Raw genomic sequence first — 20999 nt, 5'->3', positions numbered from 1 at the left:
GTCTAGAAATGTTGAAGATGGCATTACGTACCCCAGTGACCCAGAGAACTTGGCTTTTGGGATAAACCTGGGACTTGCTCACAGCCACAGTGTTTACCCTCGTAATGAATCTTAGGCAGTCTTGATGTCCAACAGCAGAAGGCACAAAGAAATGGTGGACCAATCCATGAAATTCTGTACAGCTGTGAACATCGGGGGGGGGTTCCTTATGGATCATAAGTTGATGGGGGGGGGGAAGTACGTTGGAGAAGACCGCGTTGGAAGACAGCATTCCTAGAGATTGTTAAAACATGCGAAACAGAATGATACCACATATTGCTGGGAATGCACATGTTTGGTAACAGTCTGAAGAAATTCAGAGGAATGATGACTACACCATGTAGTGAGGCGTTTGCCTGGCGGGGGGCGGGGAGGGAGACCTGAAGGGTCGGGGGACGGGGCTTTGTTGATATTGGTAAGGTTTTATTTCTTGACCTGGGTCAGGGGTGTTTGTTTTACTCTTCAGAACCTTTTTCAAAGATACAGAACAAGCAGGAGAGGATAAAACACAAAATCCCCATAAAATGCAGTCGTGCTCTGAACTTCAGTTTCTTCATTTCAATAATATGACCATCGTGTCTGTGAAGTGATCAGACCAAAGTCTGACTCACGGCGAAATGCTCAGTAAGACTTGAGAACACGTATAGCCTGTTCCTTGAACTCCCCGGGGATCCTGTGTTCCCTAGTCCCAGCCAGGGGAGACTGCCTCACTCTATACAACAGGATCTCCCAAGCCCCCCAGCCTCTGTCCTGCCTCCGTGCCTTTGCACAGACTGTTAACGTTTCCTAGAGCGTCCGTCCTGCCCTGTCTTCTGTTGCCATCCAGCACTGGCCTTTCAGCCCATGGGGAACCCCTGTGAGGTCCTCTTCCACTCTCCAGGCAGACGACTCTCCCCGCATCCACCCACACCGCTGTCCGCGTCTCTCGCGTTGTACCCTGTGACACCTGGTTATGGCTCTGTGCCCTCCCTGAGCGGACTGGGAGCTCCTCCCAGTCACCAACCTTGTCTGAGCCACCTCTGCAGCCTGACTACCTACAGAAGGCCTGGCCTCGGGACGGCTGGATGAATAAAGGGGGCAAGTGGACCCAAATGCTCACAGACGAGAAAAGGTCATGTCAGACTCTCAAAAGGAGAGCAATCCCACTTTGCAGATGGAATGCCTGGTCCTCATGGAGTGTTTTGGGGATACAATGTGACCTTTGGGGTCAGAGAGACCTGGGATCCCCTCTCCATTGAGCCACGTGTCCGCTGGAAGAGAAGCGGCAGGCTGCTACCTCCCTCTGAGCCCTAGTTTCTGTGTCTGCACAGCCAGGACGGTGGCTAGGGCTGACTGCAAGGGGTTCTCATGAAGAGTCAATGAGGTAATAGAGGCAAAATGCATGACCCCGTTTTTGGGAACAGGTAGCAATTATGTGACTATTGGCCAAGAGGAAGATATTTGCGGGGGAAGGTGAATAGGACCCAACTGGGCTACCTACCACCGAAGAAGGAGGCTAGAAATAAATGCCAGGGAGTGTCCCCTGGCTTTGCACAAAAGCAAGCACCCGGGAGTCCGCCCTGGAGGTGGGAGGGTCAGAAGTGTGCCCCAGGTTAGTGCCTCTGGTCCTCTTTCCTCCGGTCCTTTGCGCTACCCTGGGGTGGGGGCTGCATAGCATTTCAGAAACGCAGCCCTCCTCCCCGTCTCTCCACGTCCACTCTGGCCCCCTCCAATCTGTTCTCGTACATAGCCCAGGGATCTCAATCTGGACCCGTCTTTTCCTTGCCAGCTTCCATCTGCAGGGGCGACAGAGCCTGCGGCACCCTCCCCAGGGACGCGTCTGAGACTACCAAATACATCGTCTACAGCATATACGCAAAATCTACATATGTCCTCTTGTCGGGGGCTTCCATCAAGGCGACATACAGGATGGCAAATTGCTTATGGTCCACACCCTAGGAGATGAGCTGGCCAGTGTTACATGCTGTGGGAGAAACAAATACACAAAGTCGGCAGGGCAGTACGGTCCTTGGAAAAGAACAGCACTCTGTGCTTCATGGGCTCAGATGAGATTTTCTGAACTAATGAGCCGATCCTCTGATCCAGATCACACTGGACGACGTCATATTACCCCGGTGATGTGGACGTGGGCTACTGCTGCCACTTTGTCCCATGCAAATGACCACGCGAGGTGGGAATCCTGCCCAGCTTAAGGTCTGCCTTAGCATGGATCGTGTGATGAAGCCCCAGACCCCCAGGAACTCGGGGCAGGGGTGCTGTGAATGGAAGGAGAGGAGGGCACCAAAGGGAGCTCGTTCCTGTGTGCCTGCGGGGCACTGAGGTCACAGGGAGCCACAGCGGTGATGTGCAAACCTCACTCCAGCTCTGGGGTGTTTGAAGATTTAGATACCTCGAGAGAATGCAGCTGGAGTGGGACACTGTGCGTGGAAGAAAGTTGATGACCCCGAAAGGGAGAAAGGCTCTGGTTCCCAGGGCGGCACTGTTCCAAGGGGCACAGCCCTGCCCGGTGTGGTCGGCCTGGAAGCCATGGTTCCCTCTCTGTGGTTTCTGGCACACCCTCTCTGCCGTCCGAGAGTTCCCGGAGTGCCCAGGCTGCTCATGGACCCTGGGACCCGCACGTGAGGAGCTCCCAGAGTGCTCCTGACTGCCGGAGGTGGGTGGGTGGCTGTGGGGTGCGGGAGGAGGGCTGGGCTGGTGGACCACAGTAGTGGCTCCAGAAAAGTCTTCTAAGGAGATGACCTCAGCGCGTGTCTTAACAGAGCAGAGAGAGACACGAGCCAGGCAAAGAGGGAAGAGCCCAGGCTAAGAGAAGGGCAAGGTGAAGCCCCCCAGCATGCCCTGGGAACTCCAAGCAAGCGGCTGTGAGACAGGTCGGAGGCAAAGGAGGTGGGGCTGGGGCAGGAGGGGCCTGAATGCTGTGCCCAGGAGCTTGGAATGTTTTGGGGGTGGGGGACTGGTAGATGCTGGGACATGCCGCCCAGACCCCCTCTTCCAGAATGCAGGACTCACTCCCCCAGGCATGTGGAGGTTGTTACAAAAGGGCCCTCAGCTCTCAGTTCCCTTTGGGGGCGGCCTCTGCCAAAGGAAACCACTGCGACCCGAGGTGACACTCCTTTCCTAGGGTGTCCTGCGTCCTGTGATGGGTCAACTGAGGGCTGAGCCCCTTGACACTACCCAGGACAACTCTGGAGGGCCAGCCCTGCTCCAGGCCCTCCCTAGACCCCACACAGGGCAGCTCCTCTTTCCTTCTGCCCCGCCTCGCTGTGGGCCCCTCTGTCCCCAGGTGCCGCCAGCCTCAGAACAGTCTCTGAGACGGCTCCCCCGGAAACCCACCCTGCGACAAGGAGAAAGGGAAGCACTTGCTGAGTATCCCACCGGTGGGAGGGTCCCAGGAGACCCTGTGACTTTGCCAGAGCCAATGAGAGAGGTGACTGCTACTCACAGAAGCAGGCAGGTTCTCAGGAGGCGCAGAGAGGCTGGCTCATCCGGAGACAGAAACAGAAATTGGAGGCAGTTGGGGGTAGGGATGGGGTCCAGAAGTGGAGCGAGTCATGACCTTAACTTTTTTTTTTTCCTTATGCTGCTGGAAGTGAGGTTGGTTCCTCAAAGGAGGAATAGATATTAGAATTGCATAAGAAATCAATGACCAGAGTGCATGATAAATGTTGCCACAGGAATAGTAAGGAGCACAGGGCTTTAAAGGGTGGATAGGAGTTCGCCAGGAGGTGTGCCCGTAAGGGAAAGTCACATAAGGCAGAGGAAACAGCTTGTGCCTGGAGCCCAGCTGGACTAGGATACCCAGAAGACAGCCAGGATGCCCAATAAAATGTCAATTTCACATAACTGATGAATTTTTTTTTTTTTTAAGATTTTATTCACTCACTTGACATAGAGAGAGAGATCACAAGCAGGCAGAGTCAGGCAGAGAGAAAGGGCGAAGCAGGTTCCCTGCTGAGCAGAGAGCCTGATGCGGAGCCCGATCCCAGGATCCCGAGACCACGACCTGAGCCAAAGGCAGAGGTCCAACCCAATGAGCCACCAAGGCGCCCCTAAATGATTTTTTAGTACACGTTTGTCTTATGCAATATTTGGGACATACTTATCCCCCAAATTATCCATTATTTACTTTCACCTTCTTATCCTGGTCCTGCCAGCAGCCCAGTAGTAGGCCCCACCAAACTGCAGCTTGGTATGCTCGGAACGGATTCTGTGGTATCCCTCCATCATCCAAACCCTCAGCTGTCATTGGGGGTCCTCTACTGCATGACCCTCAGCCATCCCATCTCCCACCTTTGAAAACCCTCTTTAATCTCCTGCCTCTGAGTGTTTGCCACACTGTATCCTCTGCCTCCCCACTATGCCCTCCCCGTGTCCACCCCTCCAGGAAGCCTCCCAGATTTCTCTGGGAGAATGGAAGTAATCATGTCCACCGATCAGTAGCAGAAGGACCTTCGGCAAGTCACTTCATGTTTCTGAACCTTCGTTTCCTTGTCTCTGCACTGGGGACCATACCACCTCTGCCAGGCTGCTGAGAGCACCAGACACACTCTCAAATGTTGGCATGTTCTCCCTGGGCATGCCTAGATCATAGCCTGGCACCCAGTGGGCACAGATACACATTAGCCGAACAGAACCAACTGCAAAGGTCCTGAGCTTTTACAGCTTAATTTGCTTCTCGGAATTGCCATGCCCAACAGTGGAACCTAGACAAATTCAATTTCCTATATTAAGATGATCTGAAAAGAGATGAATAATGAAGCCCCTGCAATTCCGATCGCATAACAGGTTTCTCCCCTGGTTGACAAGGGACCAAACCAGCTCCCCAGAAATGGCCCGTTTTAGCACCAAACATGGCGCCTGGCCACTTTGGATCAAAGCAGGTAATCTCCACCCCACACATTTCTGCCTCAAGCCCTCCCAATCCCAGACCACAGAAGGTGATTTCTTATAACCATTAGCATAATTACCTGACTGCAACACTACAGAGAAGCGATGAGATGAGCCTGTGATTTCCGCACCGTTATTTGTCTCAAGTAAGTCACCTGAAGTTCGCCTGCCATCAGGATTCATGGCCGCATTCTGTAATCGTCGGGAATTATTTTGCTAATAACAGAGGTACCTTGATCTAATTTAGTTTTAATGCCAGGAGGTGCCCTCCCAGAATAATCAGCTCCAGGGCAATTCCAATTTCCAGGTCTGTTACACGTTCTGGAGAGAAGATTCAATTCAAAGAGGCTGAAGTTACTTCTTTATCACCCAAAGTCATCGAGGGGCAGAATGGGAATCCTACCTCTACGGGTTTGCAGAAAAATGCAGGGCGAGGTTGAGCCACAGGGAGCGGGGTGGCGGCGAGGTCGTAGCCAAGAGCAGCAGCTGGAAGACACCACTAATGGTGTCTTGAGGACCGGGAGGCATTTGCAGGGGGCCCTGACTTTTCTCGTATTCATTCATTATCTCATTGATTCCTTGACTCCGTTTCTGGGCTCTCTCCTCTGCAAGACCTGGTCTCCGCTGTTACTTGAATACAACTATTGATAGCAAACGTACGCAGCCCTGTTCTGGGTACTTCGTGCTTATACAGTCATTACTTCCCATGAGGCTGGTGGGTGCGACTACGCTCCCCACTTTGCAGATGGGAAAGCCTAGGCAGAGAGGTTAACTTGCATCAAGTCACACATTTAGTAAGGGGCGTAGCTGGGATTTGAACCTTGGACTGTGAACTCCCTCGAGTTCATGGACCAGGGAGAATCCTGAGCCCACCAGGAATTGTTGAGCCCCTCCTCTGTGTTCTCGTGCACCCCTCCCAACAACTCTGGTACGGGAGTGTCGTCCTATTTTATTGAGGAAGACACAGAGTCTCCAAAAGGGGTTAATTTGGCCAAGGTCAAGTGAGGAAATGGAGTTAAGTCGTGATTAAACTGTGAGCATAGGGACCGACCGCCCAGCTCTGCCCTTTCCTTTCCACTCCGAAGCGGTACCTGTTTCCCACCCCGACCCCCACCACAGAAACCAAGTGTCCTTTGCTGTCCTTCACTGTCACCAAACAAAACTTACTTCCAGATTCCAATCACTCGCTCACATTCAGGCTTCCAGCCAAGGGAAGGGTCAGGAGGTCAACGCGCCTCGGCCCCTCTGCTCCTCACCGGGCCTGGGCCTTCCCGGCTCTTTGAGGAGGTGGGTTCTTTATAAACGGGTGGAGACACAGAACCTTCGTTTCGAATGAAAAATTTCAGGCAAAGCCAATATTTAGATGACAACCAGCTGCTCTGGGCAGAGCTGGGCTGGGGCAAAGGCGGGGAGTCTCTCTTACTTGGCAATCTTTTGGCATCTCCATGGGATCCCAGGACTCTTTCGACGGTTGGGAAACCACTGGTCTGGACGTAGGTCCAAGGAATCTGAGCTCCACTGAGTGCTGGCAATACTCAACGACGTGCAGGGTGGGCCTTGTTAGGGGCATCAAGGGGCCGAATCCAAGAGTGGCATGTCAGCAAGACCCGGTTGTGCCTCTCTGCACAGGCTGCGGGGCCAGCCCATCCAGGCACACTCCCCGGTGGCCGTGAAGACAGGTCACTCCCCTCCCACTGCTGTCTATGTCTATTTGTTTCCTCTCTTCTGTCTTGCCCCTTCTCTAAAAACATATTTGTTTTTTTTTTCTTAATACCCCCCATCCTTCCTTCTAAAATGCTCAGGGACAGCTGTGTTCTGGAGGAATCAGTGCTCCCAATCACCAGGCCCAACACTCATGGTGCCTGGGAATGCCTCCTGAAGGCTTTGGTTACCCCTGGGCACCAACGTATGTGTAGGAGTTAGCCCAGGTAAGGCACATTGCATTGGGAGGAGGCGGGCGTTCCAGGCTCAGAAGAGAGGCCGGGGAGGCTGGCTATCACTCGACATGGCTGAAGTGTGAACTTGGTGGTTGGGGGGGGGGGGGCGGTGGGGGTTGGGGAATGGCAGGTGGAGTGAGAAAAGCATCCTTGAAAGGCTGTCCTAAGGGCGGCGGGCTGGTTCCTGAGGGTCGAGCAGTCTACGGAGCCATAAGAGGGATCAGATGCACATTTTAGATCCTCTGGCTGCATACATGGTTGGGGAAGGGGTAGACCCTGACGATGGGGCTTTCCTCCCCCTCATTCCCTCCAGCGCCCACCTGCCCTCAACACCCTCCAGGGAGCCCTGCTTTCCTCGGAGACACTGCATGTGCACAGGAGGGAAGAGGGGTTTCAGGCTGCAGGGAGTCCCCACCTTGGCCAGGCCCCCAGCCTGGAATGCAGCCCTTGACCCCTTCAGCCCCAGGACCAGGGGGTCAAGATGGGTTAGAAAGTTGGAAATTCCATCCCAGTTGGCTGGGATGCTTTGGTTTTAGGGTTTCTGTTTGTGAACAGGAGCCCAGGCAGGGAGTTAGCTTCCCCACCCCATTCTAGTCCCTTCTATCCTACTCTTGGCTCCGACAAGCCCCTGCCCCAGCCTTGCAGCCCCTCTTGGCTCTTGGATCACTGCCTCCCCACCCCCCATGCTGCGGTGGGAGAGGAGGAGTTTCCTTCTCCAAACACAAGCCCTATTGTTCCACCACTCAGCTGGGCACCTGTCTTGGCATCCGCACTCACTTGGCCTCAGGTCAGCCACAGGATAAGGCTGAACTAGTGGGCACTGAGGGTCCGGGACCCGGGGCAGGCGTGCAGGCCATCGCCGGTGGCAGTTTGGACCCTGTCCCTCCCTGGCTCCCTTCCAGGGCTCCTGCTTACTCTGGGGCACTGATTCTTACCCAGAAGGGATTCTATCCCCCAGGGAACAGTTTGCAATGTCTGGAGACATTCTTGGTTGTCACAGCTTGTCCTGGGGTGAGGGGCAGGTATGCTGCTGGCGACTGGTTGGGGGAGGCCTGGGATGCTACTGGGCACCCTTCAGGGCCCAGGACAGCCGACTCGACAGTGTTCCAGCCCCAAGAGGCACCAGTGCCAAGGTCAGAGGCCCCGCCTGAGGTTAAAACCCCCCATGCCATGCTTCAGGCTGGGACACTCCAGACACTCACTCCCACCTCAGCCCCTGTCGGGGTGCCCTCCCTGCTGCCTTCCACTTACCTAAATCTCAGTTCTCTCCAGCCCCTCTGCCCATGGGGGCTCTCCGCTGCTGCCCACACCCACCCCAGCTGCCCCTTCCAGAAGCCGTCTGGATCAGATCCTGCGGCTTTGGCCCTCCTGAGTCTCAGCTGGCTCGTCTACATAATGGATGGGTGAGGTGAGTGGAGACCCCAGCCTCCCCCCCCCCAATAGCACAGACACAGCCCCTCCTGTCTCTCCCCGGGATGCTAGGCACATGGGACACTCAGAGTTGGCACACAGTGGGACCCATGTGGCTTTGGAGCCGGTGGGCCAGGGTTCGAATCCTGACTCTGTCACTTCTTAGTAGTTGGACCAGAAGTTAATCACCAAACCTGTCTGCACCTCAGTTTCCTCCTTTACAAAATGGGTTTTCCGGCAAGAGTTCCATGAGCTGTGCGGTGTCCTGTCCCTGTCCTTGTTCCCTGTCTGGCTGGTCTATCCTGTCAAGGTGCGCTGGACAGCCATCTACTCTTGGGGCCGAGAGGACAAGGATTAATTGCCCTCTTACTTCCCCCTAGAAGCTGAGCTTGCACTGGGCTGCCAAGGACTTTGGGGAATGGAGACGCCTGAGACCACAGCAGTGGAAACCGGAAGCTGAGCAGGCCCGGCTGAGCGCCCCCTGCCACGAGAGTGACCACCCTCTTGGCTCCTGGTCTTTTTGGCCTCCCTTCTCAGCTCTCCAGTCATTGCCTGGGCTCAGCTTCTCCTGCTGGGACCGTGACCTCCCACAGGTGGGCGGCCACCCCAACTTAGCTGAGCTGGCTCAGGGGACGGGGCATTGCATTGAGCAGAGGGGTGGCTTGGCATCTTAGGAATTCTGGGGAGACAGCACAGAGACAGACTCATAAACCCAGAGAATGAACAGGTAGTTGGAGGGGAGGGGAGGGTGGGCGAAACAGGTGTAGAGCATCCAGAGGTGCAAACTTCCAGTTATCCAAGAAATAAGTCACAGGGATGAAAAGTATAGCGTGGGAGATACAGTCAAGAATGTTGTGATTATTTTGTTTGGTGACAGATGGTAAGTACACTTCTCATGGTGAGCATTTTGTAATGTATGTAATTGTTGAGTCACTATGTCATACACCTGAAATCAATATAACATTGTTCGTCAACTTCAGTGAGAGCTAGAGAGAGAGAGAGAGAGAAACAAACATGAGCTCCCAGGCTCCACGACCCTCCAACTTCAGCAGTTGTTGCCCCTTAGAATCACAAGGAGGCAGAGAGACAGAGAGATCGAGAGACAGAGACAAGAGACAGAGCGCAACAGAGATACAGCAAGAGAGAGAGAGAGAGAGACTGAGGTCCTGTCCCTCCCCTCCAAGCTATCAGAGGCCCAGGATGGGGGAAGAGCCCCAGGAGAGAGAGCGTGGGGACCCCTCCTCACCCACCACAGAGCTGGCCAGAGGGAAGACTAAAAGCTGTCCTAGCAGACACCCTCCCGGGCACCCTGGCTTCTGGGCCGTGGAATTGGCATGGCCATTCGGTCAAAGACGGGCCTCCCCTTTCTAGTCCCACTCCCAGTTCCGGAGAGAAAGCAGGGACAGATCTGGGCCAGCCCCCAAAAGGCTCCTGAGTCAGGCCCTGAAGGCAACCCCCCCACTTCAGCTTCTGCTGGGGAGCCCACCCATCTCCTGCCCTCCCGACCTCTCTGGTACCATCTGGTACAGCCGCGCGCTGTCTCCCTCCACTGCCGCTCCTCCTAGCGGCCGCCCTCCACCCCACCATTAGCTACGGCAAGGGAGGCCCTTTGTCTAAGATTTGGGTCAAGGGAGAGAGAGTCCAGGGCAGAAGTAGGGGTGGGGGTTCGGGGACAGACACCCCAGCTGCCACTTCAGGAACCGCGCAACCTCGAGCTGGCTTTTTTGGAGCACAGACCCACGCGTTCTGGTGCAGAGTCGGTGGGAGCTCGGGGTACACATGTGGGACCCCCACAGCCAGCCAGGACAGAGGCCCCCTCGCAGGCATTCTGTCCTGCTCACATGTGCTTACGCCCTCCACGTGCTTTCATGCGTGCGTGTCTGCGCACACACAGGCACACCGGGATGTAGGTCACTGGCTGCAGGGCCTCGGAGCCGGGGGTTATGAGGATCTAGCCACCCGGCACACGCTTCCGGATTGGACAGAAAGCCACCCCTCCTGCCTCCCACCTCCCCCTCGGGTTGCCTGTATCCATCTGACCCAAAGCCTCTCTAGGCTTCCTTTCATTTTTCCCTAGAATTCCACTGGCTGAGACTGCTGGGAAGCAATTCTGTACAGGGTGCGCCACGTGCCTTTTATTCTGTGTTGGGGGGCCCTGTGCAGGACAATGTGGAGGCTACAAGAGAGACAGAGGGTTGTGACCTCATCGTCACATCGTCACATCGTCATGGGATGCCTTAGGACTAGATGCGGTAATGGCCAAGAGGGTATGGTAAAGGAGAAAACCAAACAGCTTCAGCCAAGCTGATCAAGGCTGGCTTCCTGGAGGAGGTGGCAAGACCTTGGCTGGGCAGATGAGTAAGGTTTCCAAAAGCCTGGGAATGGGAGTGGAACTTACACAGCTGGGAAGACCTCAGCCACTCCTGTCCTCTACCCTGAGCTGGGGCCTCTCCCCAGGTCACATCTGGAAGGACCATCACAGACCCTTCTACGGAAAACCCCCGGAAGGTCCCGCAGGCCTTTCAGACACAGTAAGCCCAGGACATCACTCCCACTGAGAAGCTGCTCTTCCACTCACGTCCCCCGCTGGTGTGGACACCAACATTCCTGCCACGGGCCAGAGGCAAAGTCATCCTGACCTCTTTTTCCACCCCACCGGTCTCAGTCTCCAAGTTTGCGGTCTGGCTCCTGAAGCAGCTCACAGCCCAGAGGTAGAGACAAGCAGGAAAGCAAATGGACTGTACTCATCAGTGTGTGACAGGACAGCAGGAAGCTCAGCGTGCCTTTGAGCCCAGTAAGGTAGTCGGGGAGGGCTTCCTGGAGGAGATGACAGGAAGAGTGGCCAGGTTGGGGGAGAAGTAGTAGGGAGAGCTGTATTACAAGACTGGTCCAGGCAGGGGGCACACAAGAGCAAAGATGAGGGAGGAGGAGAAGGACAGCGCATTCAAGGCAGTGATTGATTCATGGAGATGGGGGTGGGGAGAAAGAAGGGGTGTGGCGGGAGACAAGGGCAGAGGCGCCAACCTGGGGTCAGGTGGTGGACTGCCTGGAGGCTGTGTCAATGATTTTTCACTTTTTCTGACTGCAGTGAGTGGGGTGGGACTTTAAGATGCCGGTGAGGGGTCCCCTCGGCTGCACATCGAGGATGAGTTTGGGGCATGGATTGAGATGGGGAGACCCAGAATGGGGTGAGGCAGCCCTCTAGGAGTCCAAAGGGGGGCCTGGCCTGAGGTGGGGGCTGGGAGCTGGAGCGAGGGTAGATCTCAGGGTCCACAGGAGGTAGGATGGACCCTGAGTGTTTCCTGGTTCCTCCTCCCTCGGGGGCCCCCACCTGCCCATTGGACGGCATAAGAAGGCATGATCTATTGGCGTGGTCCTCTCAAGAGTGGGAGCCGTGGGAGGTGGCTACTAGTATCCCCAGCCCTCTGATGAGCAGAGCCAAGTAGCCCAGGCCAGAAGCTGAGGCCTGGGCTTGTTTGCCAACAGCAGCTCCAGAGGGAGCCCACCAGAAGCCTGTGGAGAGGAGGGAGGGGGGATGTCTTTGCTTTCTAAACAATAGGAGCTCCTCCCTCCTCCCACTAGGAGCCTTGCTCCCTGGGGGACAGGAGCTCCTTTCTCCTGAGCTTTCTCCTGGCTCGGCCTGGCCCAGCTCCAGACCCGGGGCTGCCCTCTGCGTCCCCCTCCCTGGGCCCCACTTCCGAGCCTTCTCCTGCAGCCAGCTGCTGAGGCTTGGGCACATAAATGATTTAAGCCCCTCCCGACTATCCTCATTGTTCTTCTTTATTGACTATTTTTTCCTGATTTAGCCTCTCCCCAGACTCCCATGAGGCAATGGGGCAAGAAGGCGGGGGCTCCACCCCAGTCCACCTGCCCGACGGGGGAGGGTCAGAGGCCCAGGCATGGCTGGCCGGCGGGACCGAGGCCTTCCTGGGCATGGGAAGGGCTTTGGATTGGGGGCCAGAGTACCCAGCGAACAGCCTAGAATGTGGAAAAAGGCACAGGAGTCTTGGAGTCCTGCGCTTGAATTGAGTGCCCCCACTAGAGCCTGTGTCTGTGGGCCCTTCTAAGCCTCGATTGTCTCGTGTGCGCAGTGAGGTCGCTCCTTCCTCTGCCAGGAGCCGGTGACTCCGTGTGGAACACATCACAAGGCTGGCATGTACTAGGTGCTCAGTAAATGGGGCCCCCACTCTGCCTTACTGGCCTCGCTCGTCCACCTGGGGAAGGGCCCCGGGTAGGAACGTGGCTATTCCTGTTCCTTCGGTGGCCAGCAGGCCCAGGGCAGAGCCCCAGGGCAGGATGGAAGGAATCAGGGTCTTGCATTCTTTCCCCAGCCCAGGTGGGCCAGCCTGGCATCACTACCCAGTTCCCCAGACAGGGAAGCTAAAGCTCGCTGAGGGCCCACCCAGGTCCTTGCCCAAGACCTGTTGAGTTAGCCAAGTGGCAGAGCAAGAGGAGGTCCCAGGCTCTTGTCCTGAGAGGCAGGCCAGGACTGAACGCCCTTCCCGAGAAGTCCACCCGCATAGACACAGCCTTAGAGAAGGACCTAGTGGGCACAGGTTCAGAGCATGTGCTCTGGGGTGGGACAAACCTACATGACTCTTAGCCTTGCCACTCACTAGCTGTGTGATCTGGGTGGGTCACTCAGCCTCTCTGAGCTGGTTTCCCCATCTCTAACACAAGAATGCTAACCCCCACCCCACAGGGTGCTGGCGAGGGGAAGCCAGATGATGAAAGGGAGGCGCATGACCAGGCATACAGCTGTTCTTTTACGGTTTTTGTCTATCTGTTACCAGCTGAGGCAAACCTGCTTCTGACATCTTCGGTTCCTCCTCTCATGGGAAGGGCTGGCGAGTGGTGACATCAGACCCCTGACAGCTTCTAGCCCAAAATAACCTTCTCTTTAGACTGACCCTGTCCCATCACAGCTGCTTCTGCTCGCTGTTCCCAGCTGGGTGCATATGGCCTTTGGTTATGGCTCTGCCGCATTGGGCTCCTCCCAAGAGCTCTGCCAGCAAACCCTCCCAGGAGGCAGGATTTTTTGGGGGGACATGAAGGGGCCACCGGAGGGGCAATGATACAGCTCTGTCCTGAGCTCTGGAGCAACCTGGGTTCAAATCACCTTGTATGACCTTGGCCATCACTTAACTTCCCAGAGCCTCAGTTGTCTCATCCAGAAAATGGAACTAACAACAACGGGTCTATGGCGTTGAGGACTCGAGCAGACAAAGTCCATGAAGGACCTTGCATGGAACCTCAGCCAGAAAAGGGCCTCAGTAAATAGGCCTGGTTGTTGAACCTGCAGCACTGGGAAGTTTATAAAATCACTTTCGTCTGCCAGGCTACTGGGACCCCCTCAACGGGGGCAGATGTCCCCGCTGGTTATCACCAGGAAGAAACTGAAGCCTCTTCTGCCCCCAGGATTTCCGAGCAACCAGCCCCTTCCGGAGCACTGATCCCAGCTCTCTGTCCAAGCCCAACTCCCTCCGGGAATCACAGATTCCCCCCACCCCAGGTGTCCAGTCTCATGAGATTTTACCTTGTCACTCCCCAAGACAGCCAGGGAGGCGGGCAGGGCCCTGCCAAGTCTGCCCATTTGTCAGACAAAGAAACCAAGGCTGAGCGAGGAGCAGGGACCTGGTCCAGGGCGCCCGAAGGTGAAGGGAGCCCGGATGAGGCTCGGGCCGCGGGGAGGGGACAGGGCGCCAAGTGCTGAGTCGGATTTAGAATCTTAGATGGTCAGAGCCAGATCATTCCGGGGTGTGGGGTACAAACGACCACGAAGGGAACATCATGCCCAGAGTGGGGGGTGATGCCTGAGGACCCAGAGCACGTCCGGGGCGGGATCCAGCAGGGGCCATTCACTCATTCACTTGTTTATTCATTCATTCATTCATTCATACAGCGAATGCAGTAGCAACCAAGGCACAGCCTTGCCCTCAAGGACCTTATGGTCTTAAATGGGAGTCAGACTAGCGACCAGGCGATCAAAACATGCCCTCATCAGGAAAGCACCAAGGGGTGCCACAGGCAGGGGTGGGAGGCCACGTCGGCAAAGTGGAGGAGTGGCAGGACGGCGTGAGAACCCGACCAGAGAATGTTCTACAGGGTGAGAAAACAGGGTCCTCCTGTTTTCTTCCTCAGCAGCTGGAAAGAAGGGAAGGAAGAGCTTCTCTGAGCCAGACTTGTCAGGCAGTCAGAGGGGGTCAGCCCAGATCTTGTCTGACCCTTGCCTCGATTTACACACGAGGCCTGCCCATGAAGGGCTTCTGCTCCCTGCCTTCTTATTTCTGACTGTTGTGTAAAGAAACCCCTGCTCCTGTGTTTGCCACTCCCTCAGCCACCTCAGCCCTCACTGGCCTTGCTCCAAGGGTCTCTCACCTCAGGACGATCTAATAGGGCACTGCTCAGTCCTGTCTTCTGAGGCCCCTTCCACACGGCGCCGCCCTCCAGAGCATTTGCGCCAGTGGCTGGGATGTGGCCCAAATCCCTTCATTCCTGGAGCACCAGGTGGATGGAATCAAAGCTCAGGCTCTCCACCAGATGGAAGGAGAGAGTCTTGCTTGATCTGAGCCATGGAAGGGGGCCCAGAGCCCCACTCCCAGCTGTGCCTCTCCCAACCCTGTACCCACTGAAGTTTCCGAGTCCCCCAAGGAGCTCAGCTTGTCAACCCCGACCCAAAGCACCACCCTCCTTGGAAGTATCAGGGAACCCTCAGAAGTTTCTCTGGCCTTTGCACCTGCTGTTCTATCTGCCTGGAATGCCTTTCCTCACCTCTTTGCCTGGGCCAACGGAATTTGTTCACTCACTCATTCGACATGTGTGCTGGATGCTTACTCTGGGCCAGGCAGAGAGTTATGCTCAGGGGATAACAGCTGTCCGAGAGCTCAGAGACTTGGGGATACGTCAAGTTCAAGCACACACACGTGAACACACAATAACGTCCTGTACAGATAGGAGCAGACCATATCAAGGAAAAGAGAAAGTAAGAGTAAGATCTCATTTGATGGATCGCAGGAACATGATCTAGGGAAGACTTCTCTGAGGAAGTGACTTTTCAGTTGAGTTTGGGAATAAGAGGGGGAGGAGGAATTAGCTTACTGAAGAGTGAGAGGAAGAGTGTTCCCGGAAAAGCAAACAGCATGTGCAAAGGCCCTGGGATGACAATGACTTTGATGATTGTGAACAAGTTCAGATCAGTAGGACCAGAGTCTAAGGAGTGGGTACATGAAGGAGAAAGAGTTAGATCATGCAGGGAGGCAGAAGCAGCAGATCTTGGTCAAGGGACTGTGTGGGTAGCAAGACAAAGTAAGGATTCAAGAGAAAGAGCCAGAAGAAGAGACTGAGAAATAGGTGGGAGAAAGTTAGGAGAGTGACCTCTCCCAGCAGCCAGGTGAAGAAAGGGTTTCATGAAGGAAAGAGTCATCAACTTCTTTAGTGGAGGAGTCATCTCCTCCAGGAAGCCTTCCTGGACTCCACATGTGGGTGAGGAGTTCCACAGTGCCTTGATCTCCCCCACCAGGGTGCTCTCCTTTCTCCCAGCCTAACCTAGAAATGTCATGAAGGCAAAGATAAGGTCTCACTTGCCTTTCCAACCCCAAAACTTAACACAGGACCTGAAAGTAGTTAGCTACATAGAGAGGAAGTGACTCTGAGCCCATGGTTTTCCTTCGTTGGCCTGGTCCAGGAGGCTCCTTCTGCTCTGGGCCTCCCAGGCATGCTGGAGCCAGACCTGTCTCGGCTGGACCCGAGATCACTTGCAAGAGCCTGGGCTCCCCTCTGTTCTTGCCTAACTCCTTCCTAAGGCTCCCTCTGTCCCTTTGCCTCTTCCTCGTGGCTCCTAGGCACCTTACGACCTGACCAGCTTCCAGAAGACCAGCAACAGTCTCCCAAAACAGGTAAAGACAAGGTGCCCCCCGCCATGCATGGGGCCCTTTAGTTAGGGTGCACACCATTTCCAGGGTACCAGCCTCGCCCTGCCCAGAGGCTGCTGCCCGAAAACCAGGAAACAGCAGTTCGGGGCTCTGGGTCCCAGGTGGGGAGATGGAGCCCTGGGAGAAGTGAGAGAGCCTCACTTGGCCATGGGTTGGTCCCCCAGCGAAGGGTCTGTGCCGTCTATAGAGTTGCATTCGGGCAAGGCTATACCAAGTTTCAGGTGAGCACTTTCCGGGGGCATATATCAGACTGTCTGTGCCCCACTCCCCAGAGAACTCATCACTCAATCCAGACTCATTTTATTCGTCTGTCTGTCTCCCATTCGAGGCTGGGAGTTCTTCCGGGTCAGGGGCCTCTCTTTGTCCCTTCCTCCTCCCCCCTCCCCTTTCTCTCTTTCCTCCCTCCATTCAGTAAGCACAAACTATTTCTGCAGCTTGAGCTAGCTCATCATTTCTGTACCCGTGCCCGTGGCACACAGCTGGGCACGCGGGGGGGGGGGTCGCTCAGCAGACATCCTCTAGTCCCCTGACTGCCCAGCAGTGCCAGGTCCATGGTTGGGCCTTGCCAGATCTCCCTGGAGGATCACAGCCCCGAACATGGCAAAAGGCCCCTCTCCCTGGAAAGAGCTGAGCTCCTGCAGAAGGAAGGAAATTTGGCCTTGAGTCTGTATGGAGGCCAGGCCTGGCTGGGGTTGGGGTGGGAGAGGGGTCCAGAGGGAGAACTCCGTTTTCTTCGCAGGAACTGTGGTCCCAGAAGGACCTGGGCCCCCAAAGGCAGCTCCCAGCTGGAGTAAGGCCACTTCTCAACGCCCCCTTTTTGACCAACAGGGCCTTCTCCCTGCTGAACCCCCAAATCTGCTGCCCCCCCACCCTGCCTCGGCCCCTCAGGCACCCTGGCCCTCCTTCTTTTTTCAGGCACACATTGCCCAGAGACAGCCAGGGCGCCCCGGCATTCCAGCCGATGGGCAGCTCCCTGGCCAGGCTGAGCAGGGGTTCCTCTTCCCTGCGTCCCTGGAGCTCCAAGCCTGCAGAACCTAACCCCGGCTGAGCCATTCCGAGTCTAACAAGTCCTGTCCCAGGCTCGCAGCAAGAGCTCTGTCCTGGCAACTGTGCCCCGGCAATCTTCCCTGGGGTTTCCAGTCACCCCAAAGGCTGCAGCAAGGGCAGCAGGAGCAGCCCCCGTGGTAGCCCCCCGGGGGGCCTGCAAAGTGGGGCGTGCCTTCAGCCGGGCGTTAATTACAGGGTGCGTTCCTGAAGCCTGGTCCATCTATATTTATCTGCAGGATCTCACTCATTAAATTCCCCACAGCACCCGGCAGGCTTGGGGACCCGAGAGCGAGGCAGACAGGCAGGGGGGCTGCAAACTTCCTTCCTTTCCTTCTTGGCCAAGAGCAAAACAGAAGCAGCCCAAACTCCCTCTCCCTCCCCTGACCCTACTCATGTCCAGAGTCCAAGGGGCTGCCCCCGGCTCTGCCCAGGGGCAACGCTTCGGCCTTGTGCCCTTTCCCCCGGAGCACCCATGCCCACCCAGAGGCCCCAGGACCAGACGGTGCCCAGCCGCCTGCCGGCCTCCCCGCATCAACTCGGATTCCTGCAGCAAGCAGAGAAAAGTCTGCCGAGCAGCGCGAGCGGCGCGGCCAAATCCTCAACTCTGCCACTTTGCAGGGGCCGGGGCCCTCTTACCGTAGGAGTCGTCTTGGTCCAGGAGGGAATCGGGCTCCATGGCGAATGGGCCCCCAGCCCCTGGCCCCACCTGATTTATGAACCAAGGCTGTCTCCATGAGCGTCTGGGTTTCTCCTTTTGTATTCCATCTGGCGGCTTTTCCAACTAGATGACTGGGTATTCCTGCAAGCAGGCCCTTCTCCAGCCCTCGCCTTCATACAGTACATTTAAAGTAGCAGTAACCTCTTTTTCCTCCCCCCGCAGCCGGGCTGGAAACATTAGAAGGGACCGAGGCAGCGAGATGTCTAAAATAGGAAGACGCCGGGACGATTGGCCTGGCTGCCTGCGACGCTGGCTGCGGGGTCTGGCCGGGGCTGTGCAGATGGAAAAGCTAAGAGGTGAGGCTGAGCTGGGGCTTAGCATCTGGAAGCTGGCTCTGAGGCCCCCCGGGGTCTGTGGGGGGTGGTGCCGGCTGACCCACCCGTGGGAGGGGCTGGGGAGGGGGGCTCGGCTCTGTTCGCCACCCAGCGCCCAAACCCCAGGGGCTTCTCCCAGGCCCTGCTGGAACCTCCCACTCAAATCTGTTCTACAGACATTTCCTGCAGTGTGGGGGATGCAGAACTGACTCATCCCTCCATTCAGTTAGTCATTAACTTTTTTCTGAGCATCTACTCCACGCCAGACACTGCCAGGTGCTGGCTTAACAGCGCCGAGCAAGACACAGCGGTGTCTGGCCTCGTGGAGCCCGAAGGTAAGCAGGTCAAGGCCAGGTGGGAGGGAGGGGGAATTGCTGCAGAAACAGAGCCGGGATGTCTCCCCTGGCTGTGGGAGGTGGTCAGGGAAGGCTTCCTGGAAACGGGCACCTAAGGCTGAGTAAGAGTCGGGTGAAGGAGGGAGCGAGGAGGAAAGGCGAGCCAGGCGAAACAAGGGACCTGCTTGAGAACCTTGAGCGGACAGCGTATGTGGGGTCTTCAGAACCCCCCCCCCCGATAAGTTCCAGGTGGTAGGAACAGAGTCTGATGGAGGAGGTGGTGCCAGGAGATGGAACCAGGGAGGGAAACAGGCGAGAGCCAGGCAGGGCCTCAGGGGGCTATTCTCAGGCCAGACCCCGAGGATGATCTGTGAGAGTGATGCATTCCAAGCCATCTTTCGAAAGGCCTCTCTGGCTCCTGTAGCCACGGGAGTGGCTGGAACGCTGGGTACCACTCAGGGAGCGGCCACAGGGGCCGGCCGCCGTTCTGAGCATTTACGCACGTGGTCTCATGCACTGCCCGGTGGTCCCTCATAGAAGCTCTGCTGTCCTGTTTTACAGATGAGGACAGTGCAGCCTGGACAGAAGTGACTCGTCCAAGGTGGCAGGTGGCCTCAAGGGCAGGCCTGGGCCCCAGGGAAGTGACAGCCTTGGTGCTGGGGGACAGCGGGGAGGACAGAGATGCAGTAATTCATTCAATCTACATTCAACCCAGAATACAGACCAACGCCATAGGCTTGTGGGAGAAGTGCACCATTTTGGCCCAATCAGGGAAGGCTGCCTGGGTGAGGAGGCATGTGAACTGGAGAGCAAGAGAAGACCAGGATTTGCATGGGCTGCGCAGGGGAAGGTAAGGGCATCCCAGGCAGAGGGACTGGCACAGGCAGAGGCATGGAAGGGGGCATTGCAGTGGGAATGACAAGACCCTGGAAGAAGGTCACGGAGATGCGCTGGTTGGGGTTGGAGTGGGGAGGACCTGGAACCAGCTACCTTGGAGCTGGTGTCAGGTAGCCTCAGAAGGCATTCTAGAGGCCTCCTTTCTAAGGAATGCCTGGGAATTCCTGCTAGCAGCCCCTTCCCAGGCTTTGTAACGCTCTGCACTAAAAGCAGGAGAGAGAGATCTCCGACATAAAACAAACACACAAACACACAAAGCAGGAGAAAGCTTTCTGCCCCCCAGCACTGTGAGATCATTACAAGCTACACCTTTGCGACTAGCTTTTTGGAGACATGCCCTGGTTCTGGTGCCCAGGCAGAGGGGACAGCAAGAGAAGGGAGCTGGGGGGACAGGGGGACAAGCTGGGAAGCTGGCAGGAGGGCCCAGGCCAGGGAGGACACGAAGCAAACACCCGTCTGGGCCCCTCCCAGCCACCCTGTGCGGCCCAGCTGCTCCCAGAGCAGCCAGTGGGTGCTGACGTGGTCGGCCCAGCCTCAGGGTCACCCTTCACCCCCACTCCAACCTCGGCTGCCAGAGCTCTCAGCTTCCAGCCTCCCGCTGCCTTAATTACAGGGAGGCCAGGCCCTACCCAGGCAACTGCGGGCATCCAGCTCTACAGACTCTCCTCTCGGCGGGTGTGGGGGGCGGGCTGCCCTGTGGGGAGGCATCTAGGCGTGAAGGGGTGGGCCCTGAGACCACCCGTCAGCAAGTGAGCTCAGGTCCAGCTCTCCTGTCAGCTCTCCGGGGCCCTGAAGCTTTTGGGGGCTTTGGGGTCACATTCTAGGTAGAGTGGGGGCATTACCCTCTAGACCCTCTAGGCTTCTAACCCGACTCTGCCACTTACTAACTGGGTGACACGAGCCAGCCTCCTTGGGAGTCTCACGGGTAGAATGCTGTTCCTGTAGTGTCTCCTCATGGCGGGGTCTGAGCCTTACGGCAGGACCGACCGGACCAGACCGGGCACCTGTGAAGTACTCCTGAAGGGTAATTCTCCTCTTTGATCATCCTAACAGCCTCAATGTGGGGAAGGCAGGTGGAGGAGAATAGGAGCTCCTTATACAGTCAAGGAAGCTGAGGCTTTGAAAGAAGGGACTTGCCTTGAGGGGCTTGGGTGGGGGGCAGGATGCATTCCTCCCCGGGCTGTGCTCCAGGGCCCACTGAGAGCAGGAGGGAGGCCATGGCTCAATGGGAAGGGGGCCTGGGCTCCAGGTCCGGCTGGGCCCCCAGGCAGCGGAGTGAGCCAGAGCCAGGTACTTCCTTCCCAGGCCAGCGCTGTCTCACAGGTCAAGGTCAGAGCTGGAGGAACCTGGCAGCTCCCACACCTTCCCAATTCATTTCTCTGTTTTTATGAATTAGCTCTGTTTCCGTGCAACCAGACCTCGGAGCTCAGGGATTCCTTTGCAATAAATGCGTCTGGAGCATGGGTCTCCAGGTCCTTCCCTTG

The 20999-nt window shown here is 56.5% G+C and overlaps 1 protein-coding gene across 1 annotated transcript in view; it reads right to left on the bottom strand.

Moving 5' to 3' along the window:
• DAB2IP (DAB2 interacting protein) overlaps nucleotides 1–18020 on the bottom strand; it is a 185530-nt gene extending 167510 nt beyond the window's left edge. The window contains exon 1 of the mRNA XM_082695332.1: nucleotides 17888–18020. Within this exon, the coding sequence (XP_082551458.1) occupies nucleotides 17888–17927 (40 nt within the window). The 5' untranslated portion in view covers nucleotides 17928–18020. The remainder of the gene's footprint in view (nucleotides 1–17887) is intronic.
• Nucleotides 18021–20999: the final 2979 nt, after the last annotated feature.

The sequence above is a fragment of the Mustela nivalis genome (assembly GCF_964662115.1).
Source record: "Mustela nivalis genome assembly, chromosome: 13".
Classification (NCBI taxonomy): domain Eukaryota; kingdom Metazoa; phylum Chordata; class Mammalia; order Carnivora; family Mustelidae; genus Mustela; species Mustela nivalis.
The sequence above is the reverse complement of the archived record's forward strand: the minus strand, read 5'-3'. Positions and strand labels throughout refer to the sequence as shown.